Genomic DNA, 27,152 nt, shown 5'->3' on the forward strand with positions numbered 1-27,152 from the left:
GGATTTGGCAACCTCAATGGAGGCTGATAGAAAGGTTCTCTTGGCCTGTAATACAGCCTCAGGATAGGCTTTGAGGAATTTTTGTTTTGCTCTGTCTGAATCAGTCTTTGTTTTCTGTCCTCTGCATTTAAGTTTCTGCTCATCTCTCTCCATTCAACAGAGGGTGTCAGAAAACCAAGGAGATCTGTGTGGGGCAATGGGATGGAAGGAGCTGTTTTCTGGGGTAGTGTGCCAATGGCTGAGGCCAGTATAAAATGGTAATGATTCACCAGGTCCTCGACTTCTTGTCCTGTGGGTGGAGTACTGTTGTCCTTTAGCGGGCTGTGGAATTTGTTTGGAACACCAAATTCAAGAGAGATTCTTACACTGCTGATGTAGGTTTTTTTTTTTACCAGTATTTTAACTAACTTGTCAAGTCACAGTCCTGTAATGTTCCTTGGCAAAAGAGAACCAAAAAAACCCCTAAGTAGGTAGAAATTATAAATCAAATATTTTCCTCTCAAAAGCCTTAAATTTTTCCATAAAGTTTTAGATGGAGCTGGGATAAACAATTATATTTATGAATGATTCATTCCGGCATGATGCATCAGTATGTATTGCTTAAACAAATCTAAAGTGTGCTCTTGTTTTCTTGTGTTAGTGACAAAGTAAGTGTTTGGGATTTAGCTCAGAAATCATAGGGGTCAGAAATTTGAGAAGTGTTAACTTGTTAAAGACCTATTCAGAGAATGGAAAAAATGAAGTTAGATTTCTTTTTGATTAGTAAAGGTGAGAGGATTAAAATAGAACTTGCAAAGGGGTTTGTTTATAACTCATCAGATTGTCTGTCTGTTTTCAACATTATGCTGATTGCAGGATTCATATCTTTTAGCGTCGCTGCCAGTTGGATAACAATAATTAGTACAAAATGTTGATGTTTTGTCATAAAACAAAAATCCCTTTACAAATTTGAAAACTCTTTTGATTAGCAAATATATAACAGTCCTATATGGTTATCAAAATGTCCCATAATTAAATATAATTTCTGCTTTCGTTTGTAATTTTTTTTTTTTAAACGGTTTAGCTGATATGCTTACAAGTATCAGGGTATGGTAAAATATACTGTACAAGCTAGAATGCCTTTAGTGAAAACTTTATAGATAGTGGAACAAACATGTTCTTAAAACTCTCATTACAGTGAGAAAATACTTCTTGTACTGCCATAAAGGGCCCAATCTGGTCGCATTCCACATGCATAATAAACATTGTCTTCAGATTTTCCTGTGCAGAACAGCTATGGGATCAGTAGGTTCCTGTAAAAGTCACAGGAACAATAAAACTATTTTGTTTCAGAAATATTTTGTCCACAAAAGGACCAGTACTCCTGGCATGCTGTTTTAAAAAAAAAAAAATCACTTTCTAAAAGAATAATTTTTTATGATTAATGCCTGAACACTACATAGTGTATCAGTTAAAGTTGCTACGCACACAATATACCTAACAAAACTTCATAAGACGGGAAATGAAAAAAAATAAGGCATTACTACTCTCAGCACATTAGCACTAGTGAAGTCAAGGGAGTACAACCTCAACTTTGCCCTAGTCTTCCAGACCCTTTTTCTCAAGGTTCTTCTCACTGGACCACCTTCTTCTGACCAGACCTTTCTGCCTCTTTTTCTTTCCAGCACAGTACTATACTATAAAATCACTTGTGGGAGTGGTGGAAGGAAAGCGGCAGAAAGGTCTTCCATCCCTACTTGTGTAGAGTTAAGATTTCAATTATTTTCATATAAAAATAATTATAACTTAACACACTTTCTACAAGAACTCTTCTCTTCTGCTCTCCTTTTCCCTAATCCCTGCTAAGAGTTCGGTGATTGGGGCTGTGTTTGCTAGGTTCCTCTCTTATTTGTAAAGAACAGTAGGAATAGCTTACACTGAGCAGTTGGGCTACCTCTTGTTTCATATTTGCTAGCTTTAAAAGACCGGATGGTTGCATTCTTTAGAATTAAACTATAAACGAACTGTTTGTTTTTCTAGGCATACTGCAGCATCCAGATGGCACAGTCTTGAAACAATTGCAGCCACCGCCTCGAGGTCCCAGAGAACAAGAGTTCTACAACAAGGTAAGAGTTGTTCAGTAAGGAAGTGGCCTGTCTTATTGAAGGGAGAATGTTGTGTCTGATTCACTTAATGTTCCCTACCCATCACTGACTGAAAAAGTTACAGTGCAGTGTCAAGGTTTAAGTGGTAAGTAATGCACCATCCATATATAATATAGAGACTAGGATTCAAATCCTGCTTTCCCGGTGTTGCAGGTTTGAATGTTTGTTGCATTAGCAGAGTTGTCAGGACATTTGTGTGTTGCCTGGATCTTGCTGTTAGTAGAGTTTCTGCTGTCTGAGTCATAGAATAATAGTATCCTGGAATATCAGAGTTGGAAGGGACCTCTGGAGGTCATCTAGTCCAACCCCCTGCCCAGAGCAGGACCAATCCCCAACTAAATCATCCCAGCCAGGGCTTTGTCAAGCCTGACCTTAAAAACTTCTAAGGAAGGGGATTCCACCACCTCCCTAGGTAACGCATTCCAGTGTTTCACCACCCTTCTAGTGAAAAAGTTTTTCCTAATACCCAACCTAAATCTCCCCCACTGCAACTTGAGACCATTACTCCTTGTCCTGTCGTCTGCTATCACTGAAAATAGTCTAGATCCATCCTCTTTGGATCCACCTTTCAGGTAGTTGAAAGCAGCTATCAAATCCCCCCTCATTCTTCTCTTCTGTAGACTAAACAATCCCAGTTCCCTCAGGCTCTCCTCATAAGTCATGTGTTCCAGACCCATAATCATTTTTGTTGCCCTTCACTGGACTTTCTCCAATTTTTCCACATCCTTCTTGTAGTATGGGGCCCAAAACTGGACACAGTACTCCAGATGAGGCCTCACCAATGTCGAATAGAGGGGAACAATCACGTCCCTCGATCTGCTGGCAATGCCCCTACTTATACATCCCAAAATGCCATTGGCCTTCTTGGCAACAAGGGCACCCTGTTGACTCATATCCAGCTTCTCATCCACTGTCACCAATAGGTCCTTCTCTGCAGAACTGCTGCCTAGCCATTCGGTCCCTAGTCTGTAGCGGTGCATTGGATTCTTCCGTCCTAAGTGCAGGACTCTGCACTTGTCCTTGTTGAACCTCATCAGATTTCTTTTGGCCCAATCCTCCAATTTGTTTAGGTCCCTCTGTATCCTATCCCTACCCTCCAGCGTATCTACCACTCCTCCCAGTTTAGTGTCCTCCGCAGACTTGCTGAGGGTGCAATCCACACCATCCTCCAGATCATTAATGAAGATATTGAACAAAACCGGCCCCACGACTGACCCTTGGGGCACTCCGCTAGATACCAGCTGCCAACTAGACATGGAGCCATTGATCACTAGCGGTTGAGCCCGACAATCTAGCCAACTTTCTACTTACCTTGTAGTGCATCCATCTAGCCCATACTTCTTTAACTTGCTGACAAGAATACTGTGGGAGACCGTGTCAAAAGCTTTGCTAAGGTCAAGGAACAACATGCTTTCCCTTCATCCACAGAACCAGTTATCTCATCATAGAAGGCAATTAGATTAGTCAGGCATGACTTTCCCTTGGTGAATCCATGTTGACTGTTCCTGATCACTTTCCTCTTGTCTAAGTGCTTCAGAATTGGGTCCTTGAGGAGCTGCTCCATGATTTTTTCGGGGACTGAGGTGAGGCTGACTGGCCTGTAGTTCCCAGGATCATCCTCCTTCCCTTTTTTAAAGATTGGCACTACGTTAGCCTTTTTCCAGTCTTCCGGGACTTCCCCGGATCGCCATGAGTTTTCAAAGATAATGGCCAATGGCTCTGCAATCACATCCGCCAATTCCTTTAGCACTCTCAGATGCAACGCATCCGGCCCCATGGACTTGTGCACGTCCAGCTTTTCTAAATAGTCCCGAACCACTTCTTTCTTCACAGAGGGCTGGCCACCTCCTCCCCATGCTGTGCTGCCCAGTGCATAGTCTGGGAGCTGACCTTGTTCGTGAAGACAGAGGCAAAAAAAGCATTGAGTACATTAGCTTTTTCCACATCCTCTGTCACTAGATTGCCTCCCTCATTCAGTAAGGGGCCCACACTTTCCTTGGCTTTCTTCTTGTTGCCAACATACCTGAAGAAACCCTTCTTGTTACTCTTAACATCTCTCACTAGCTGCAACTCCAGGTGTGATTTAGCCTTCCTGATTTCACTCCTACATGCCCGAGCAATATTTTTATACTCATCCCTGGTCATTTGTCCAATCTTCCACTTCTTGTAAGCCTCTTTTTTTATGTTTAAGATCAGCAAGGATTTCAGTGTTAAGCCAAACCAAATGCACGGGCCAGGTAGGGCTTTGGGATCATGCACCTGTTCCATGGGCAACAATTCCACGTATAACACTTGAAAAACAAACAAAAAAAGAAAAACCGACCACCACCACACACCTATTTTCTCTCATTGCAAAACCACTATGTGTACTTCAGCTTCTTATTCCACCCCAGTTTTCTATATAATGTCTCAAAATCCTATGTTTAGAAATGTAGTATATATGGCCCATCCCTCCAGTTTTGGTTCATTGTTGAGAGAATAATTGCATTCTCCACTCTATTAACAAACCAGATCCATTAATTTAAAAGAAACAAGCAAAACTTCCCTTCTAACTGGGTGAAATTCCCAGTCTGTTCTGAATGGACCATGATGAAATTTATATACAGTCTAAATTTATTGCCTTCTTGGATTTGCTTTATTGGTACCTGAGATAATTGTAACAAACATAGGCTGATGTTTAAGTCTCCTTGCCAAGGTTTTGCTGTTTCTAGGGTTTTCCCTGGAGGACTTCCTCTTAACCTTGTTCTCTCTACCTCAGCGAGTTGCTCCAATCCTAACATGCATAGGTTGGAGCAAATTGGACAAGAGAACATGGAAATCTTCATATGGGATCAAACTGGTAGTCCATCTAGTCCAGTATCCTGTTTTTCAAAGTGGCCAATACCATAATTTTCAGGAGAAGGTTCAAGAAACCCTGTAGTGGACACCTTGCTATTAACCTTTTCCATGTTGAAATAAACCATTTATTCCTAGTGTGAGAGGTTGGACCCCCCCCCGCTCCCCCCTTTCCAGGGCGCCACCTGCTGTGTTGGGGTCCCATGAGCCCACCTGTCCCACCATGGGTCCCCCCAACTGTGTGCTGCTGTGTCAGGATCTCCAGCCCCTGTCCAGCACACACAGAGGTAGCGACACACCCAGCTGCAGAATCACATAGAGTCTGCAATTAGCTCTCTGTGGGAGGACTGAGCTAGGGGAATGCCCAGCTTTCCTGTGCGTACGCACTCTGGAGCGTAAACCCAAATTTATATTGTCTTGCGCTGCACAGAGAGATCTGTACAGCATAAGCTCGTAAAAATTGCCCCCTTCCTGAATGTGGAGGGAGATATGCACAGCTTTGTGCCCCCAAGATATGAATTGCACAAACTGGGTTTTGAAATAAACAAAAAATAAGTTTTTTATTAACTACAAAAGGTAAATTTTAAGTGATTCTAAGGGATAGCAAACGGAACAAAGCAGATTACTGAGCAAATAAAACAAAATACGCAACCTAAGCTTAATTCACTAAAGAAACACAAAAGCTTATGCCCAGATAAATTTGTTAGTCTCTAAGGTGCCACAAGTACTCCTCATTCACATTACAAATAGTAATTTCTCACCCTAAATGTTTTAGGCAGCTTAGAGTTTATTTCTCTTCACAGGCTAGACCCCTGTCTCAGTCTAGACTCGGCCCTTGCTTTTCCCCAGCTTAGTTCCTTTGTTTCTTCAGTTTCTTTCAGCAGTCTTCCTTCTTGGGTGGGGAAGCAATGGAGAATAAGAAGCTTGATTGACTCACTTCCTAGCCTTAAATAGGATTTACGTAAGACGGGAATCCTTTGTTTCCAGTGAAAAAATACCAGCAGTGTCCAAGATGGTACTTCGTACCAGCTGACTCCTCACATGATGCTGTAGTGTCAAAGCAACATCCCAGGAAGCTTCTCAGGAAGGTGGGAGACTAGTATCTTCAAAGTTCTATTGTCCTTCTTAAATGGCCCATTCAGGCTGATTGCCTACTGTCTGGGGGGCATTCCCCCAAGTACATGCACAGTTGTAATTGTTACATAATCAATATTTTGAACTTCAGATACAGAAATGATACATGTATACAAATTAGATAATCACATTCAGCAAATCATAACCAATGATGCCTTACATTTTATGCAAGATGGGTCATGTATCTTAGTTATGCCATATTCATATAACAATATTTCTATGAAGAATATGGGGTGTAACGTCACACTTAGTACCATATTTTCAGTCTGTTGGCCAGTTTCCTGTAGTACTATAAAATATTTTTGGGGTTTGTAGGAAAATTTTTAATTTGCATCTTAATAAATATTCATTTTCTTCTATATACATTATAAATAAAAATAAGATATTACATGTTTGAACTGCTTAGATTTTAGATTCACTTTGCAGGTGTACAGGGATTTATGTAGAGTCTTTAATTGTTAGTACAAGACATAATTTGTAGTGTGCATGCCTACAAAGCAGGCATTAATGTTATATGATTGTATTTATGTGGCATAATCAGTCTTTTCTAGCAGAATAAGATGAATACAACCAGTTTGCCAAATGACTTGAGAATAACCATGTTCATACCACACCGATTATTTTCTTATACATGCTTTGTAGTGATCACCAAAGATAATATGGGTTTTATAAAAAAAAAAAAAGGTTTTTTGGAGTGAAATGTTTGGTCTATGTGTTTTCAAATGGCACAATCCAGAAACTGGGGTGTGTGTGTGTGTGTGTGTGTGTGTGTGTTTTTAAGAAGTCCATAGTCAAATCTGTAGATTAGTAAGAAATATTATTGAATACTTGTTGCTGAGATTTTTGTGTCCTTAACTCTTTCTATGTTTTGGACTTGAAAGTTAAAGATTTTTCTAAACGAGTGAGAATATTTTCTAAGAATAATTTTTCTAAACGAGTGGTCACCAGAATATTTTCTGTTTTGGGATTGTGTGTGTTGATACCAAATTGACTGCAGTAAACAACAAGTGAAAACAATATTTACTTATTAATGTAACTTGATAATTGATGTTATGAGACTGTGTTAAACAAAATCACAACTCTTCGGTTACAAGAGGCTCAGCAGGAGCCATCTAAACCTAAATGTAAATATTTCCCTGAAGTTTCAGGATGGCTACAAAGGACATAATCCAGGCTAAGTGGTAATTCCCCAGCAAGAATAGGAGGCTGAATACAGGTGTCTTTGAAGAATGATAAAATAAAGGATAAACTCGGCTGGGCAAGTTCCTAGACCCTGATAGAGAGATGCCATCACCACCCAAACCCTCAATTCTTCCTTGAAAATCCAGGGAATGGAAACTTTCAGATATCTGAGGAAAAACTTTAAAGTATTAACTTCCATCATGCAGGATTTGTTTGTCTGTCTATTTTCATAAACCCATGTGAAAGAAGCTTGAGGACTAAACTAAGGAGATCACTTCTTTGTAATGCCACCATGGATGGAGTTGCTCTTTCAGGGAATTCCATTGCTACTAGGGTGGTGGCCAGAAATCAGTTTTAATTAAGAACTCCAGGAAGAGGATTCATCTGCTTAACAAATCCTGGTATTGACCCAAGATTTGGGGGAGCAAGCTATTTGGGAGAAACCTTGGAAGAAACACTAATTGAAAAGGAAAAGCATGTGTTACTAGTCTCCAACTACTCAAGCTAAAAATAGAGCATGGATAGTGTTCTAGATAGAATAAATTCTTTTGTTTGTGTGGGCAGAGTCACTATAGGAGAGAGCAAGAATATAGCAAGAACAGACAATGGAGTGGGAGGAAGTAGGGGAGGGATTTTCAGATACAATGACTTGAATGCCACCTTTATCTTAATTTGTCCATTAACATACCACCAGGTGTGTTTGTGCTCCCTATTCCTCCAAATGAAATCATCTGGCTCTCCTGAAATTGAAGGACTTAATTTCTGTTGGCAGTTGTCTGAAAATGACAGATAATATGGCAACTGTTGTCTCTTTCAGTCGGACAGCAGAAGCTCCCTTAATGGCTAATCTCCATTGAGCAGAGAGCCAAGTGCCACTGATACAGGTAATCACAAAATAGGAGTCTTACAGTAAACAGCAAGGCAGACTTGCTCAGTGGGACAATATTGAATCAATTAAAGTGGAGCCTGCACCAAACAACAAATTTAATAGCAATAATGACCCAGAAGGTGAAATCACAGTTGAATCTCTTCAGAAGCAGATGATAAATCCAAAAAGCCAAGATAATTTTCAGGAATCAGTGAAAATGTAAAACCTGTTTAGTCAACTCTCCAACTTCTGCCTAAATATGGATAACTAGGTTGAGTTTTTTCTTTGATTGTTTTCCTGGGAGACCTAAATTTGGCCAGGGAGCGAGACCTTTTCAATCCAACAATCCTCTAGTTAACAAAGTAAAACTTGGCTGGCTTGCTTATTTGTTTTTTATGAGATTATTTCATTGGGTAAATCATATTTTGCTTTACTCTACCACAGGGGTGAGCAAACTTTTTGGCCCGAGGGCCACCTCTGGGTGGGGAAATGGTATGCAGGACCATGAATGTAGGGCTGGGGCAGGGGGTTGGGGTGCAGGAGGGAGGGTGAGGTGTGGAAGGGGGTGCGATATGCAGGAAGGGGCTATGGGTAAGGAGTTGGGGTGCAGGAGTGGTGCAGGGTGCAGCATGGGGCTCAGGGCAGGGGGTTGGGATGCAGGACGTGGTGCAGAGTGTGGGAGTGGGCTCAGGGCAGGGGGCTCAAGGCAGGGGTTTAGGGGGCTCAGCGGGCTCAGGGCAGGCGTGTGGGGTGCAGGAGGTGTTTGGGCTCTTGCCCGGCACCACTTACCTTGAGTAGCTGTGGGGGGGAGGCAGCAGCATTAAGGCAGGCTCCATACCTGCCCTGGCCCTGCGCCGCTCCCAGAAGTGGCCAGCATGTCCGGCAGTGGCTTCTGGGAGTGGGGTGGATCAGGCGGCTCCACTGTGCGCTGCCCTTGCCCGTGGGTGCGACCCCCAGAGCTCCCATTGGATGCAGTTCCCCGTTCCCAGCTAATGGGAACTGCAGGGGGTGGTGCCTGCAGGTGAGGGTAGTGCATGGAGCCCTCTTCTCCCCTGGCCCACCTCCTCCCCCAGGGGAGGCAGGGAGCTTGCCTTAGCCCCGCTGCCCCATGGGGCTGGCAATCCCACAGGCCAGATTGAAAGCCCTGACAGGCCAGATCTGGCCCTTGGATTGTAGTTTGCCTTCCCCTGCTCTACAAGAACATGTGGCAATCTACACTGATGGGAAATAACAAATAGTGATTATCTCTGTTAGTAGGGAGGGGAAAAAATAAACTGTAACAGGAGACTGCAAGACAAATACTGAAACTGTCCCCTATAAAATGCAATTTACTAACAGATTAACGATCAGTAATTTTAGTTAATGGCTTACTAGACATTGCTTAAATTGATAGCTTTAAAGAATGTGTGTACCAATTTTAAAATAGTAGTGTTAACTTTGTCATGTGCTATGAATATGTGGCTAGGATCTGCTGTGAAAACTGCAGAGAACCCCTTCCTCTTTCAAATAAATTATTTTCCCTCAGGCTCTTGTCCTCATTTTCAGGCACATACTCTGGAGGCTGCATAAAGAAGTGGCCCATATCTTACAGAATAGGGGTGTAGAACTATCCAGAAAGTAGTACCACCACTTCATTTCTAATGGCTCTACCTAGTTAAAAGACTGAGGATTCTCTTGCTGTTCATTGGTTGCAATTCATTTCAGCAGACTTCCAAATCCATGAGCAGGGAGAAGAGAAAACATGTCCTTCGTGGGTTTTTCCGTTTTTGAGAATTTCTTAAACTGCAACAGATTGTGATAACTCACTTGCGCATTGCAGCCTAATGGAAACGTGTAGTTGGAGCCCGTGGGAAACTACAGAGAAATTGCAAGACAAGAGGGAGATTAGTGTTTTTGGGGGTGTGTGATTGTAACTCTAATATGGCAGCTCTTCTGTTTTTCCCACTTGTGATCTTTTTTTTCTTTTGTTTCTGGGGAAACTGCTTTCTCCTGCTGCCAGCTAATGTAATCTTGTAGCTCAATTAGTAGCAGTCATTACTGTAGGTTTAGGGTTCAAACCCTGTTGATTGATGATGTGGCTGTGAGGAAGCTATTTGTTTCTCATACCAGAAGTTGGCTTTTACATTTTTCTTTACTTTAAAATTAAAACTCATAAACTAAGACAGTGCATACATGAAATCCCATTTAAAAACATTAGTTAGGCTGCCGAGTCAAGCACTTGTTCACTAGGAAAAAAGATTTATGGTTTACCGTGCAACCTTAATTCTGTACCTCTGTGCATATACCTTATACCGTAGTCTTAAAGACATAACTAGGTGTTACTTTCACCCCTGACTTTGGGGAAAAAAAGTTAGAGGATTTACCAGTATGCCGGAGTCCTGAGCAGGGGGCGTGGCCTTAACCGGAAGAGGCAGGGCCTTAAATCCCCGGGCCCTTAAAATCTTGATTTAAAGGGCCCGGGGCTCTAGCTGAGGTAGTGGTGGCTGGGAGCCCAGGGCCCTTTAAATCACCCCCGAGCTACCAGCTGCAGAGGCGGCTGGGAGCACCAGGGCTGGGGGGTGATTTAAAGGGCCCAGGGCTGCAGCTGCCACTACCGCAGCGGAGCCCTGGGCCCTTTAAATCACTGAGGAGCCCTGGGGGCTCCCAGCTGCTACCGCTACCCTGGGGTTCTGGGCTCTGGCAGAGCTTTAAAGGGCCTGGGGCTCCGCTGTGGTAGCGGCTGCCAGAACCCCGAGCCCTTTAAAGGCTCGAGCTTTGTCGGGGATTTAAAGGGCCCTGGGGCTCCAGCCACCGCTACCACCCTGGCCCTTTAAATTCCCCCCAGAGCGCCGCCGCCACTACCCCAGGGCTCGGGCAGCAGGGCTCAGGCAGGGATTTAAAGGCCCGGGGTGGTAGCAGCGGCTGGAGCTCTGGTGCCCCTTAAATCCCTGCTGGAGCCCCACTGCCACTACCCCAGGGCTTTAAATTGCCATCTGGGAAAGCCGGTCCCAGTATGGCACACTGGCTCTTACCGGTACGCTGTACCGGGGCGTATCGGCTTACTTTCACCTCTGCCCAAAGGACACTTGTTTCATTCACCATACAGGCTGGCTGTGCAAGAAAGCAGAATTGACTGTTGCCCAGGCAACCCTAATATGCCATTCTTTTTTTTAGTGTATTTGAAATTAAATATCACTCATTTAATGTATGTATATTAGTACAGGTGCAACAGATACATTTTTCACTTGAAGCCTAATCCTGAATTCCTTGTGCTCCCATTTGTTCTATGGAGCCACTGTGACTTTGAGTGTATGGGCAACATTGGATAGGGGTCATGGGCACTGGACCAGGGCGGCCATGGCCCCATCACTTTTTACCGGCCGTAAGGACAAGTGATGTGGGAAGGAGGGAGTGGAGAGGAGCGAGTGGGGGTGGGGCTTTGGGGGAAGGGGTGGCATGGGGGCAGAGCCTGGGGAAGGGGTGGCGTTGAAGCATGGTTCAGGTGCTGGTGGGGGCCCCCCCACACTTTTAGGGAGCTTCTACCACTCCTGCTTGCAGTCCTAAGTTATCATCTTCCCTCTCTCTCTCTCTCCCCTTCCCCTCCACCATAGTAAAGCAGCAGCTTGCTTCAGTCCTAGAGGATTTTTTGCTTTGCTTCTTCCAATTATAATTAGGATTCCAGTGACTTGAGGCAGCTCAAAAGAATTTGATGGTTCACCCTCCCCATCAATTGCAAAAAGTCAGCCCACTATTTGAAGGAGGTATCTGGGTTGGAAGATTTCTAATAGAACTGTAACAACTAACAAGGCTCAGCCTATGTAGGGCAAAGCATGATAAGGCAGCCTGTGTTCCATAAACTATTCTTTTGCTGGTTATAGAAAATGAAGTAGATCAGGGAGGCAAGGCATCTTTTGCTGCAGGTTGAATTACAGTATTTAATAAACCCGGTTAATCATTTTTACAGTCTTAGTTCAGATAACTATGCTTCCCTAAAAAAGAAATGAACAGGAGCTCTGTCACTCCATCACTGTACTAATGTACTTTTGCCCCTCTGCAATGTTATATAGAAGAAACAGTTTCAAACAATAGAATTCAAAGAATTTTCTTATCCCTTAGGATTTTATCTGGGGGATCTTGTCTTGCATAAGGTGTATATTAAATTGAACCTCACTGTATTAAACATACCTTAAAAAGACCTGTCAATTTAAAACAAATTTCTAACTAAGTTGTTTGTTTATTATAATTAAATAGTTAAAAGTAACTAAGATTATAAACTTAATTAGAATATTTATTCTGTGTTCAGATTGATTACTTCGCATTTGTACGCTGAGAGTTTCATTGCTTCTTCTGAATATTCTGTTTTTCTTTTTGTGTGGGTCTTTCATGCAGTACAAGGGGATAGAAAAAGACTTAACAAAAAAGAAATGTAACTTGCAACACCTTAAAAATGTCCCAGGGGGAAACAAGGGCATGCATTTCCTTAAACTACTTTTTCTTAAATGACTAGATTTCAAGGTAGCAATATCTGTTTAAAAGTCCCTTCTCTCTTACTCTATCCCAAAAGCAGTGGCTAGAAAACTAGCAGATCTCTGGCAGAGATCTGAGTAAACTGAGGATCTTTCAGGGCACAATGCAAAGTTAAAGAGGTGGGGGAGAGCCAACTTCATTTGCATATTTTCAGTAAGAGGGTGTCTTGCACCAGTTCTTCAACCTCACTGCCTTATGAGGTTTTGCACAGATAAACCTGAAGGCAGCATTTGCACCTGCAGGTGGAAAAAGAAATGTATTTTGTACCTGTCATCCACTGAGGCAGTATGTAAAGCTACTACTTAAAGCTTTTCTAGATAGGCTATCAACTGACGTTAAAAAGTGTTTTCTAAAATACTTGAAAATCTTGAAAACACAATCTCATCCGTAGTCGAAAGAGTGTGTCGTTTCAGCCTGTTTGTGGAATTCAGTCATATGTCCAGGTCATCTTCTTGATCTGTGTATAACCAGAGTTGCTCTTAAGGGATATGAATGTGATTGGTTAAGTAAGAAAGCTATAATTGAATTTGGGCTATTTGATTCTTAACGCTCATGACCTTCTTTTCTTGTCTGGCTTGTTAGATGTAGCCCTTTGTAGAATTTCAATTGTCTAGTCTTCATGTTCATTGCTGTGTTTACAGAGAGACCATACTTTGCCAAAAGAAAAGGAGTACTTGTGGCACCTTAGAGACTAACCAATTTATTTGAGCATGAGCTTTTGTGAGCGACAGCTCACTTCATCGGATGCAGACCGTGGAAAGTGATCGGATGCATCCGATGAAGTGAGCTGTAGCTCATGAAAGCTTATGCTCAAATAAATTGGTTAGTCTCTAAGGTGCCACAAGTACTCCTTTTCTTTTTGCGAATACAGACTAACACGGCTGTTACTCAGAAACCTGTCATATTTTGCCAGTTTCAAATGAGCCTCAATTTGGCCTCCCCCCATTTTAAATTTTTATTATTTTTATTTATTTATTTATTTTGCACGCTCAAACATGCGTCCCAACACCTGCATGCTACTGTGTGTGTGCAGTGGTGTTAGTGCTTGAAAAGTATGTGGAGAGGTACACGCGCATGGATGCCACTTGTTGAAAATTTGGCCCCTGGTCCTTTTTTCTCCATAAACAGTACAAAATATTTGTTTGAAAACATGGTAAATAAATTTTAAAACAGTCCACTCATGCTGTTGGTGCCATCACATTTTGCTGATGACATGGCATGTGCCACTGTGAACAATTTAACTTTCTCCACTTAGTTCAGGCAATTCTATACAGTATTTAGTTAGAACCATCAGACCAAACAGCAGTATTGACAATTCAATAAGAAAATCCTATACACCACAACATAACAGAAGAAACCGATATTTCAATTAGTTTGCTAGATAACTTAAAATGGCATGATTGAGAAAAAATAGCAGATAAAATAGTTCTCTAACGGGGAAAACAGATCAATACAAGCTGTTTTTAATTAAACTATTTACATTATTAATAATAATGTGGGCCCAACAGTGTGCAGTGCCCATATATCCATGATATAGTTATACAAACATGCTCAAATTACAATCCAGATCACTACTAATTTATTCGCACAGTACAGTAGGGTTTGTTTAATCTTGTAAAGTCGGGAGTTTTAGTTTGGCAACAGAACACTGGAGCTCAGGCTAAAATACAGATTTTGAAGGATAATTTTCTGTGCTGTAGTAACTTGGAGTATAATATGAGTATAGCTATGGAAAGACAGTTACACTATACTTAATTTTTCTGCATCATGTTAGAATGTAAACATAAGACTACATGAACCATAGTTAGTGTTTAGTACTAACGCCTTATTCTAATATGCCATAGTTCAGTTAAGGCAGCACTTCATTTCCTGTTGTTGCTTTATTTATCACATGATCTCGGTAGACTGTTAATAGATTATTGAGAAAAGCGTGGGTTGACTTAACACCACCCGTCCCCCCGAATCTGATCTCACTATTGAAAACATGAGGCTTCAATGGTTTTTTTGTTAAATATGTAAAACGTTAAAATATTTCTAGGTTTGATCTATGCTTGCTATAGTATAATGAACTCTTCTGTTTAATGTGGGAGCTCTGTTCTGTACTGAGCTACTTACTGACAAATGTTTTGGGGATTACATATTAATATGACTTGCTTTTTAACTCCTGTAACTTCAATAAGTAGCTGAACTTTGGAAGCAATTTGCTAATAATTGGATGTAAAATCTGTGTTTACAAACATAGGTCTGTTAGATGACATGGCAAAACAAAGAGTTTACTAACTAGATCAGCTTGAGTGTAACTAAATCCAGTTACCCCCATTTTTTTTTTCTGACTTGCATCAGACTCTGACCGAAGTCTTGGTATCATTTTCGTTCTTTATTCCTTCCAATGCTTGCCAATAGGATAGCACAGTTTTCTTCCTTGTCTGCAGAAGATGCCCCCAGCATGGCTATGTTGGTAAAAGCCCTATTGTAGTTGCAGTTAGATCGGTCAAAAGTGTTTTATATTTGTATAGCTTATGCTGGTAGAGTTAAACTGGCAAAACCCTCCTAGGAAAGACTAGTCCTAATGCAAAACACACATTTTGGTCCACCTAAAATGTTTTGACATAGCTACATCTAATGCTAAAATGATTCTGCAGTAACTAGTTCTGTATATATTAGAATGGTTAAACAATTGCTACCAACATATGTATAACTTCTCATACCAATAAAATTACCTAAATTGTATGATGCACAAAAATAAAGAGGCAAGACTACTTTAAAATTAATTTCAAAATAAACACACATCTAAATATTTGAGAAACTCATCTTAAGGTAATGTTATTGTAGTACCTTCTCTGTGTGAGTTGCCTCCTGTATTAAAAACATATAATTGCTGAAACTTGTCTCCCTTTCTGTCTATTTGAAGTATAGTTTAAAATTTTGTTAAAGTATAGTGTTTTCTCCACTGCCCCTCCATCTACCCAAGCCTTTTAATTTGAGAGAGAGAGTGTGTGTGTGTGATTGATAAATAAATTATATAAAATGAATTGCTGTGAAAGTTTACTCTGAGCGGTGTAAGTGTGGAAGGGGGTCAATTTTTATGAATTCGAGGTACCAGCTGGTTTTAAAAGGTGAAATCTGACAAATTACATTTGCCAATTAATATTATGGCTAATATTAGAATAGACTCTAATAGGATAACCCCTTTTTATTGAGTCCAGAGAGTGTTAGTTTACTAACTTAATGCAAGGTTCTTTTCAGGTCAATTTTTAATTTGAATAGTATTTCTCAAATCAGGACACTTGGTTACTCTTAACCAGTGAACAATTCTTTAATTCACCCAGAGGAGCGATGTGTTCTAGGTATGTACTGTGCACACCGATACAGTCTTGCAAGCAGATATCAAAGACTAAGGTTAAAGCTCAGCATTTACACTAAGGAACAATGCAGATCACCAAGATTTCTTATTACCAAGATTTTGTGAGATAATAAATTCCTTAGTACCTAGCAATATGTCACTTTTCCAGTATTTCTCCAAGGAGTAAGGATGTACTTACTTGTCTTTAAAGCATTTTTAAGAGTGTGGTCCCTGCTGTTGACGTTGATTGGTCCAAAAGGGACAAGTTTAGGATTTCAAAAGCAATTGCTTAAAGCTATGGTTCAAATCTCTCTTAGGCCAGTTTGCTTGGACCTCTAAAGGAGGGCATACATATAGCATTAGTTAAAATTTGGTTACTCGAGGCCTCACTAGAGACTGCAGATTTAGCAAGATAACCTTCAGTTATTTGTATTTCTCCTTCTATTCTTTAATATCTTTGAAATGAAGTCTCACCATTTCTTATCCTCATAACCCTGGGATGCGGGGAGAGTTCTTTCCACATAGCTGGTCTGGGTACCCATCATGCTGTGGATTCTGCAGTTTACTTGTGGGTTTGGTCAGCCTGAGGGGGTCTTATATGGCAATCTGTTCTATATATATTTCTCCTGATTTCAGGGCTCATTGGAGAGAGCTACCCTATGACTTCTTTTTAACATGTGCCAACTGAACATATGCTGCTGGTTTCGCAGCTGTTTCCATTGGTATCCAGTATATGGTATTTGTGTATAACAGATTTCTTCAATCCTTTTCTTATCAGTGGGGTTTTTTGGGGGGCGGGGGCAGGAGGAAAAGGTTTTAGCAATGTACAATATTATGAGAGATTCTTGCCTAGTTTATTGATGATGATCTCATTTAGTCATTTTAATTTCTATTTTGGGGGAGTAGAACTTTCAGTTTGGCTGATCTGTGGGTCTCTAAACAAGGTTTCTCATATGAGATAAACCATTTTCTTCTTGCCTTGACTTCCTAGGTGGATCCTAGTTTGGGATTAACAGAGTGGATGGCTATATATTTTTAGTCCAGGAGAAATTAATAATTCAAGGGTTATCTGTTCTCTGTACCCTTTACAGCAGAAAGTTCTCATAAAGGGATTCTGCCCATCCCAGGAGATAACTTACTTTTACCGTGTTTTGTTTAAATTGCTGTGGACAATGTAAAGGACTTCTGATGTTTCATGTAGGCCAGGTTATACTCCCAGTTAGTGTGTCACAAATGAAACTGGGAACTGGTGTGGGGAAAAGATGAGTGACCAAGTTGTTGAGAGAGAGAGTGGTGGGGAAGAGGATTTACTGTATTTTTTTAATTGTGGGGCAGAGGGGAAGGAAAAGAATAGCTCAGGAGAAGATGTCTTTTTATCTCTATTAGATTGTATGCTCTTTGGGACAGGGACTGAATGTAGATTCCCCCCCCGCCCCCCCTTCTGTTTGGAAAGTGCCTAGCATGTTTTGGGTACTACTGCAATCTAAATAATAGATACTAATAATTTAACATACTAGATGAGTTAAAAGTAGCTCCAGGTATTATACTTGCCTCTAATACCTTGCTCCATGCTAATAAGTAATAGACTAACTTACAGATAGTTTGAGAGTGTTTGGCCAGAATGCAGACATGCTTGAAGGACCGTGACAAGAGATCCATCCACTTTGTAAGCTGTGTGTCAAATGATTTTTTTTCAGATGTCCTAACTCAAAATCGGTTGTCTGATGATATACTTGCCCCATGCTAATGTTTATGGTTTTATGATCACATTTTCTTGTGTCTTTGCTCAAATCACTTTTCCCTCCCCTTTGCTGTGTGAATTATTTTGTTTAATCTTTCTCTTACAGTGATCTTAGTTGTTACTTGTAACAATAGTAATTTTTTTAAAGAACTCTTGTTAAAGTGAGCTGTCTCTTTTTAATGCAATTTGTCCATAACATGGACTGGATTCTCTGAAAATTACTTGCAGTGTTGAGTCTTCTTAAAGAAATGTGAATGGGTTTAATCTGTTTGTATGTTCGGGTTGCTTTGGTCAGAGCTTGGAAAAAATCCTTTCCCTTACCCACTCTGGGTGCCTGGCACATCCATGTGGCCGAACAGGCAAAGAATCGACCTAAGTGTCTGTCTATGTTTCTAATGTCACAAGGATTAAGTCTGTTGAAGTTCATAGCGGCAACACCAGGTTAGCACTATTTCTGCTCCTTCTCCCAGCCAGAGCCGGCACCTGACCACCATGGAATGCATTATGAAGAACAACAACAAAAACAACCCAAAACAAAACGAGAAAAGGCCCCAGCCTACCAAACCAAAATGCTACATTGCACATTTTTCTCTCTCCCAGGGAAAGAGAACTAACCACATGTGACAGATGTTAGTCATTTAATGCGGTTCTTGCAAGTTCTTGGATGAGAGTAGTGTAAGAACCTGTATAGAATAGAGCTCTGAACTCTTATGTAGTTTCTGTTAAAATAATTTGTGTTGGTGACTGTGACAGGTTTCAGTCGGTCCTCCGAGCCCCTAGGGGGTGATGGAGAGCTATGGTCCCACTGGCAGGCCTTAGTCACACCTTTCGGGCGCTGGGGAATTAGCGGGGAAAGTGTACCGGCACGAGTCTGCAGTGCGCCCCTCAGGCAGGGGAGCGCTGGCACGAGTCTGCAGCGTGCAGTTCTGCTACCCAAGGCAGGCTGGCTGGGGTAGGGGAACTCAGACCCACCCAACTCCATTGCGTTCCAGCCCAGGGCCCGGTCAGTGGCGGGAGGCGAAGGTCCTGCCACTGGGTCAGCAGGGCCATCCGCGCCTGCTAACCAAACACAGCCACCCCACGGTGCAGTTCTGCCCCTGGGCTTCTTCCTACCCGGTCTCTCAAGCGGGTCTCTCCGGTCCCTCCAGCTCGTCCGGGTATTCTGCTGCTGGCAGCTTCAGCTCCCCCTCTGTGTCGGATTCAGGCTGGTCCGGGCTACAGCCAGGCCCCTTCAGGTCCCCCGGGTATTCAGCGGCTGGCAGCCCTGGTTGCCACAGACCTTCCTCCCGGTCAGGTTCCTCCTTGCCCAGGGCCTCACCTGGGTCAGCAGCAGGATCGCGAGGGAGCAGCCTGTGTCTGTCTCCCTCCCTGGTGCTCCCTTCACTGGGCAAAGGGCCCCGCCCTTTGTACTACTTGTCCCACCCCTCCCCTTCCGGGGATTGGCGTAAGCTTGGTCTGGTCCCGCCCACTCGGGCTGAGAGGGTGGCTCTTTACCCTCTGGTTGCTCCCTACAGTGACTATGGGGTAAAAACTTTTTACAAAGGTTTGCCTACTTAGCATGGACAGACTTGTATCTTTTGACATGTGTTGGATGTTTTTAAGGAGAACAGAAGATCAGCCTGAAATTGGTGGTATTGGGGGATCTCTAAAAGACAGTAAGTTTGATTGAAGGGTGCGGAAGGGGGAGGGACTCATTGTTCCAACATGCTGGTTGGTGGAAGGAAAAAGAAATAATGCCAAACTGGATTGGCAAGTGATATAGTACTGCCCAAATGTTAGTTTAGAACTGGACATATAAACCAATTCTGGGTTTGTTGTTGTTTTTTTAAAAAGGGGGGAGGGGCACAGGTTATGGCTGACAATGAATTCTTGCTGCTGTTTGGAATACACACACTCTGGAGATGATGTGATCCCAGGCAGACAGTTTGAGTGTGTCTGGCCAGAATACAGACATGCTTGAAGGACCCTGACAAGAGACCCACTTTTTAAGCAGTTGGTCAAATTATTTTTTTTTTGGATATGTCTTAAGTAAAAATCTGTGGTTTGTTGCAAAATTTATTAATCTCCTTAGTAGTACCAATATTAGTGTGAGGTATGCTGTGTATAATATAATGGATTTCTTCAAGAAAACGTAGGGTTTTTTTTTGTTTGTTTTAAAATAAAAAGCCTGCTTGTTTACTTGGCGGAGGAAGGCAGTTAAGCTGTACCGGATGTTCTTGAAGGAAGGAAGAATGACGGCTGCTTCCTTAGATCTTAAGATCAGAAGTTAAATAGAGAGAGAGCTTTTGTACAGAATCAGAATTGAAGATACCCTGGTGACATCTCTATAGGATGCTGTGATGATGGCTGCATAGGCATTTGTGGGCCAGGGAAGGTATAAGGGCCTGAAGAAGTTTACTTTGGTAACAAAGGATTTGCTGTGAGAAGATGCTGCCTCTAATTCCAATGATAATGGAAAGCAGGACTCTGAAACAAGCTACTTCATTTGTGCTGAGTAGGATGGCTTGTACCAGTGTTGAGATAGTATTTTTATTTTGTGTTAACTCATTGTCTCCTTTTTAATCTTGCACCAACCAAGAAACTCAAACCAGCCAAAGATTGGACTGGACTCTATTGTGTTTCTACTTATAAGATAAAGACTATTAATCTGTTGTAGGAATATGAGTGTTGCGAGGCTTTTCCTTTGCAGTCTTACAACACCATTGCATGGGAAGCAAGAGGTGGAGAATAGTAAGGTCAACTATGCGTGCGTAGACTGTCAGTCCTTCATCAGTTGAGACTGAGCCGATCACAACACGCCTTCCAATCTTCTCTCGCTCTGGCTGTCCTTCGCCATTCTTGTCCATATCTCCTTGTTAGGAAATCATCCCACTCTTTGGAGGCTGACCGCGTGGCCGTTTCTGTTCTCTCAGATCCACTTGGATATAGCTGTGGTCCATCTGTTGTCACTGAGTCAGGTCGCATGTCCCACCCACCGCATTTTGCTGAGCCTGCTTTCAACAAAGTCTTGCACTCCAGACTGCTGCCTAATTATTTCATTGGGGATGTGATCACGGAGTGAAATGCCCAAAAATGTTTGTTCCATTGCCCTCTGTGTGACAGACAGTTGATGTTCTTCAATCTTTGTCACTGACAATGTTTTGCTGCCATATAACATTGCTGGAAGCATGGTTGAGTTAAAAAGATTTGCACAAGTTGTTTTGCTGATCTTTCTTTGGAGGATGTCCTTGATATCATTGAATGAGCACCATCCAGCTTTTTTTCTGCAAGACAGTTCGTCTTTCTGATCGTGGCACATGTTGACTTCCTGGTCCAAATAAACATATTTATCAACTTCTTGGATCTGCTCTCCTCCAGGAGTTATTTGCGTTCTTGGCAGAACATCTGATCTCATGTATTTCATTTTTGACCGGTTCATTTTTAATCTGACTTGACTACTTTTCCCATTCAGTTCTTTAAGCATTCTCTCAAGCTGGGCTGTATTTTCGGCTAACAGCACTATATCATCTGCGAACCTGAGATGGTTTAGCCCCTTGCCGTTTATATTAATCCCGCCTTTCAAGTCTGCTAGTTGAAAAACCAGTTCAAGACAGGCTGTGAATAATTTTGGTGAAACTGTATCTCCTTGTTTCACACCTCGATGGGGTTCGGAGGGAGTATCGAACAGCGATCTGTCTGTGCTGCAGCCAGAGTTCGCTTCCTTTAGTAATGTGATATATTTCACACTGATGCCCTGTTTTGAAAGAGCTTCAAGAATGACGTTAGTCTCTACGCTGTCGAACGCCTTCTCGTAGTCCACAAAGGCAATGCACAAAGGGAACTTGTATTCCCTTGAATGCTCTAGTAGTTGGTTTAGAGTGAAGGTGTGGTCTATTGTGCTGTAATTCCTTTGAAAGCTGGCCTGCTCTCTAGGTGCTGTTCATCCAGGTTTTGCAACAGTCAATTTGTTTTTATTTTAGTGAACAACTTATAGATATGCGAAAGCAGGTAGATTGGGCGATAGTTCTTTACATTTTCTTGATCGCTTTTCTTATGCAGCAAGATGGTATTGGACTCTTTCCAACTGGACGGTATCTTCTGGATTTCCAGGTAGCGGCTGAACCTTTGGGCGAGAGCTTTTCAAAGTTCCTGACCTCCCGACTTAAACACTTCTGCTGTCAGACAGTCCTCGCCTGGATTCTTCCTTTCTTTCATTTGATGGACTGCGTGATGGACTTAGCTGATGAGAACTGGGAGTATGTGTTCATTGGTTTGTTGAAGTGATGGCATTGGGACATCTATATGGGATGCAAACAGCTGGGTATAGAAATCCCTGCAGATTGCCTCCCTCTCTGTTCGATCTCTTACTGATTCTCCGTCCCTGTTCTTCAAAGCCGATAACGATGACCTGTACAACACCAGTTTCCTTATGCATTTTTTGAGACTTTTATGATCTTCAGCAGCCTTTAGGAGCTTTTCGGTTCGAAATTTCTCAAAGTCTTCCTTCAACTTCATTCATATGAGTTTGCAGAGAAGGGAGTACTCAAGCTTGTCGCTGCCATTTCTTTTCATTTTCCTCCTCTTCTCCAATAAAGTCTTCGTATTCTCTGAGATTCTTCTGGTAGCTCTTCTTGGTCTTTCATGCTAAGTAGATTTCCCACACAGTTTCAGTCTCTTACCAAAGTTCTCATAATCGTCATCGCAGTCTTCCAGGAGGCTCCAATCTTCCCTAGAAATGTTTTTCCTGCAGGATTGCCTCGTCGAAAGCTACCGGTTGGTGCCTTCTGTTGGCCATACACAGCACCTTTTTTCTCCACATTCACAGTGAACGTGAGTCTGTCTCTCAGTAGGCGATGATCACTACTGATATCGAATGATGGCACTACTGAAATATCCTGCACGATGCGTCATCTATCGATCAGAAAGTAATAGATTTCATTTTTTGTCTTCGCGTTCGGTGCGATCCAGGTCCATGTTCTGTTGCCCTTCTTTCGGAACCAGGTGTTACCAATGAACATTCTCATTGTCTCTGCCAATATAGTTAGTCATTCTCGCACATTTCATTCTCTGATGCCGTACCTTCCTATGAACTTCTCACCTTCTCTCCCTCTTCCATCCTTGGCGTTAAAATCTCCTATCACAATTGTATATGTGGAGCTCTGAATGAGGGTTTCCTCCAGTTCCTGATAGAATCTTTCCATATCATCATCTTCTCATGCACTTGTGGGAGCATAGATCTGGATGATTTTGAGGGTACTATTTCGGTTCAGTCAGAGGTAAATACACAATGACTTCAAATGGCATGAGACAATTTTCGAAGACCATTCCTTGTTTATGATGAATCTGACTCCTCCAACTGTAATCGTGCCTTCTCCTTTTCCTAGAATGACCATGCTTCCATCCCTCCAGTTGACCTCCATCTCCTTCTTTCATTGTGTTGCGCAAACACCCAGCACATCGCAGGCTGTTTTTGCCTTTTTTCCTCCATGAGATGGTTTATCGGTTCCTCCCTCATCAGTGTTCTCCAATTATAAGTGCACACTGAGAGGGTTGTCCGGTTTCCTTTTGGCAACCTGGCACCTGAGATTCTTTGCAGCCTGTCGTCGTTCGAATGCCTCGCTGCCTCCGGAGTGGGGATCGAGAAACATGCATAGAACTGAGACTTGGTTTTCCATGTTGTTTTAGCCATTGTTTTCAGCCACCCGCTGGCTGGGCTGTCAGTGGCGCATTTACCTCCTCAGCTTAGCTAGCTTACAGCCTCAGAAAGAGTATACGCCCCTCCACAGAGGAAGAAACCCCCTCACTGGGCTGACAGTCCGACACCTCGATAGCATGGTTAGACCTGCCGGAGAATGCACTCAGCTACCATCGCTGTCAAACAGCCAGGGTCACCGCTGCGCCGCGTTGAGGTAGGATTTGCAGCAGGTCAACTATTTGTGTATATCTTGCCGGACTGTCCCCTTCGCTTCTAGCTACACAGAGAAGATCCTTTTCTCAGTATTGCCGTTCTTGACTTCCTGGTAACTTCATGTTAATGTTTGGATATGCTGAAGAGTTTTAGTGTAAGGCATCTTAAACAACCCTACATCAATGTTTGGCATGCCTCTTGGAACCTCAGGCTGTTGCTAAATGCTATTTCATTGTTCCCTGAGGCTGCAAGTCCTGTGAAGTGTTGCTTAATTTTCATTATGCAAAACTTAAACAAATTTGAAATGTAACTTGGGGTATGTCTACACTGGCAGAGTTACAGTGCTGCTCAGAAAGCGCTGAAAGGAAACCTCTGTTGTGTGTTCACACTGTCAGCTGCCTGCACAATAGTGTTTTCACACTTATGGCACTTGCAGCGGTATTCGGAGCGGTGTACTCTGGGCAGCTATCCCACAGAGCATCTCTTCCTCCTCTGCTGCTAAGAGTTGTGGGAAGGTGGAGGGGGTTGCGGGGCATCATGGGTCCTGTCCCAGTGCACCGGGATGCATTGCTTTGCGTCCCAGCAATCCCTGTACTTCCGTCCACATTTGGTGCCATCTTTCAACGGTTTATGTACTGCGTGCTCTGCCTCTTTGATCTGCAGGAATGGATCCCAAACTGTGGAACAGTATGCTGCTTGCTCTGACCAACACGTCACAAGTGGCAGTGGAGTTATTTCTTAAACTATAAAGGCAAGAGGAGTGCAACATTGATCTCTCCACATGTAGTAGCTACAGCACGAGGTTGTTTGTGGCATTCATAGAGGTGCTGATCACAGTGGAACGCCGATTTTGGGCTCGGGAAACAAGCACTGAGTGGTGGGATCACATTGTCATGCCCGTCTGGGATTATGAGCAGTGGCTGCAGAACTTTCGGATGAGGAAAGCCACGTTCATGGGACTCTGAGCTCGCCCCAGCCCTGCAGTGCAAGGACACGAGAATGAGAGCTGCCCTGCTGTTGGAGAAGCACGTGGTGATTGCACTGTGGAAGCTGGCTACTCCAGACTGATACCGATGGGTCGCTAAACAGTTCGGAGTGGGAAAGTCAACCGTTGGGCTCGTGTAGATGGAAGTGTGCAGGGCCATTAATCCCATCCTGCTCTGAAAGACCGTGACTCTGGGCAATGTGTGTGACGTGGATGGCTTTGCACAACTGGGCTTTCCTAACTGCGGAGGGGCGATAGATGGCACACACATTCCAGTTCTAGCACCAGACCACTTAGTCACCGAGTATATTAATCGGAAGGGGTATTTCTGAATGGTTCTCCAGGCACTTGTGGATCACCAGGCACATTTCATGGACATTAACGCAGGCTGGTCCAGAAGGGTGCATGACGGATGCATGTTTCAGAATGCTAGCCTGTTCAGGAAGCTGCAAGCAGGGACTTTATTTCCGGACCAGAAGATCACAGTAGTGGAAGTTGAAATGCCCACTGTGATCCTGGGAGACCCCGCCTATCTCTTAATGCCATGGCTTATGAAGCCATACACTGGACACCTTGACAGCAGCAAGGAGTGGTTCAACAACAGGCTGAGCAAGTGCAGAATGACTGAGTGCGCTTTTGGCCGTTTAAAGGACCGCTGGTGCTGCCTATATGGGAGGCTGGACCTGGCTGATGACGATATTCCTATGCTTATAGCCGTGTGCTGTATGCTCCATAATATTTGTGAAGGGAAGGGTGAAAGCTTCACTCAGAGGTGGAATGCTGAGGCTCAGCGCCTGGAGGCTGAGTTTGAACAGCCAGAGACCAGGGCTATTAGAGGGGCGCAGTGTGGGGCCATAAGGATCAGGGATGCCTCGAGGCAGCAATTGGAAGCTGAAAGCCACTAATATTTGTTGCTATGCTCAGGAGTACAGTGCTTGTAATGCAAGAAGGTGATTGTGAATGGTGCAGATGATGCACTATGAAGATGTAAGAAAATTGCCTGTTGCTTTGCAGGCCTCTGTTTGCTTTCAGTTAATGGAATAAAGATTGCTTTCAAACCAAAACAATTATTTTATTAAAAAACAACAACCAGAGGGGGGAGAGAAAAAACACATCAGCACTGAGAGGAATGCGGGAAGGGAGGGTCCCAGGAGGAGGTATGGTCCCAGGATGGATAAAGATTCCTGTATATCTAGGTATGCTATCTAACCTTCTCCTTCGGAGTACAGTGCAGCGGGTACTGTACTTCAGCAAGGCTAAACTGCAAAGGGTTGGGTGTTGAGTTCAGTGGGTACTGGGGGTCCGCAGGGCTGGACTGTGACGGGGCAGGAGTGGAATGCAGCAGGTACAGACTGGAGCCAGGAGGTTGATAAAAGTGTGTTGGCAGTATCTGGGGGGCACATGGCAAAGAGTTTTGTAACAGCTGCTGCAGAGGACGACGGGCACAGAGCTGCTCGGTTTGCAGTGCTGGTAGCTCCTGGAGTGTGTCCCCTTGGCGCTCCATAATGTTTGAGTCACTCCGTGGCTTAGTTCTGGTGCACTGTCTGGTGCACTTCTTTCGGTCCCTCTTCTCGCGATCTCTCCACTCCTTCAATTCCTGTTTCTCGGCCGCGGAGTGCATCATGACGTTATGCAGAAAGTCCTCTTTAGTTCTTCGTGGCCGCCTTCTAATTCTGTGCAGCCGTTCAGCTGCTGATAACAAAGAGGGAGGCTGGGCTTCCAAAGTCATATCTCTGAAGCCAAAATGCAACATTTTACAGAAGCAGTATTGTTTGCAACACACAGACTACTGATTGATTTAAAAAAACAGCCACTATTCACATACCTGTCACTAAGCACACATGAGCCACCAGCCCCCAAAAATGGTCAGTAACTGTAGGGGAAATCAGTGTTCCAGGACTGTACTGTACACGTGGCTCTTGGGGAGAGCCAGCACTGTAGCGGGGGCTTATAATCATTCCTGTCCCCACATTTTCCACGGGCTGTGTTAATTATGGAAGATATCTTGCTGCTGAGGGTGAGCAGGGAATCAAGGGTGGGGGGTCTTCTCCAAGACTGGCTTCCGTCCTGACCCTTATGTGGCTCTCCTGTGTGCAGCAATGGTCCCCCACCCCTCCAAGGGATGGCACAGTGGCGCGGGAAAGTTACCCTTAATGGGGCAAGAAACAAAGCAGCTCTGCCAAAGAACCTGCAGCAGTGGGTTGCCTAGTATCTCCTTGAGGGTTTCCTGGAGATCTCTGAGGCAGATTCCTGTGAAGTGAGGGAGTCGATCAACACCCTGTTCCGCCGCTCAGACTAGGCATGTGGTGGTACACACATCATACAGACACAAGCCTGCTTTCTGCATACAGACACAAGCCTGCTTTCTGCAACCCTCCTGCCCAACAACTCGCTTCAGCAATTCCCAAAGCCACTTACCAGGGGCCTCCTCTCCTGTTTGTGCTTCGCCAAGATCCAACAGGTGTGACTGGCTAGCCTCTTCCGGGGTACAGAAAAGCTCCGGGCTGCATGCATCTCTGACCTCTGA

At 43.3% G+C, this 27,152-nt stretch overlaps 1 protein-coding gene across 1 annotated transcript in view; it reads left to right on the top strand.

The window, feature by feature from the left end:
* IPMK (inositol polyphosphate multikinase) overlaps nucleotides 1-27,152 on the top strand; it is a 78,927-nt gene that overhangs the window by 10,408 nt on the left and 41,367 nt on the right. The window contains exon 2 of the mRNA XM_084634355.1: nucleotides 2,020-2,105. Coding sequence (XP_084490481.1) covers nucleotides 2,020-2,105 — 86 coding nt within the window. The remainder of the gene's footprint in view (nucleotides 1-2,019; nucleotides 2,106-27,152) is intronic.

Source organism: Lepidochelys olivacea, assembly GCF_965140295.1.
Source record: "Lepidochelys olivacea isolate rLepOli2 genome assembly, chromosome: 7".
In the NCBI taxonomy this organism is placed as follows: domain Eukaryota; kingdom Metazoa; phylum Chordata; order Testudines; family Cheloniidae; genus Lepidochelys; species Lepidochelys olivacea.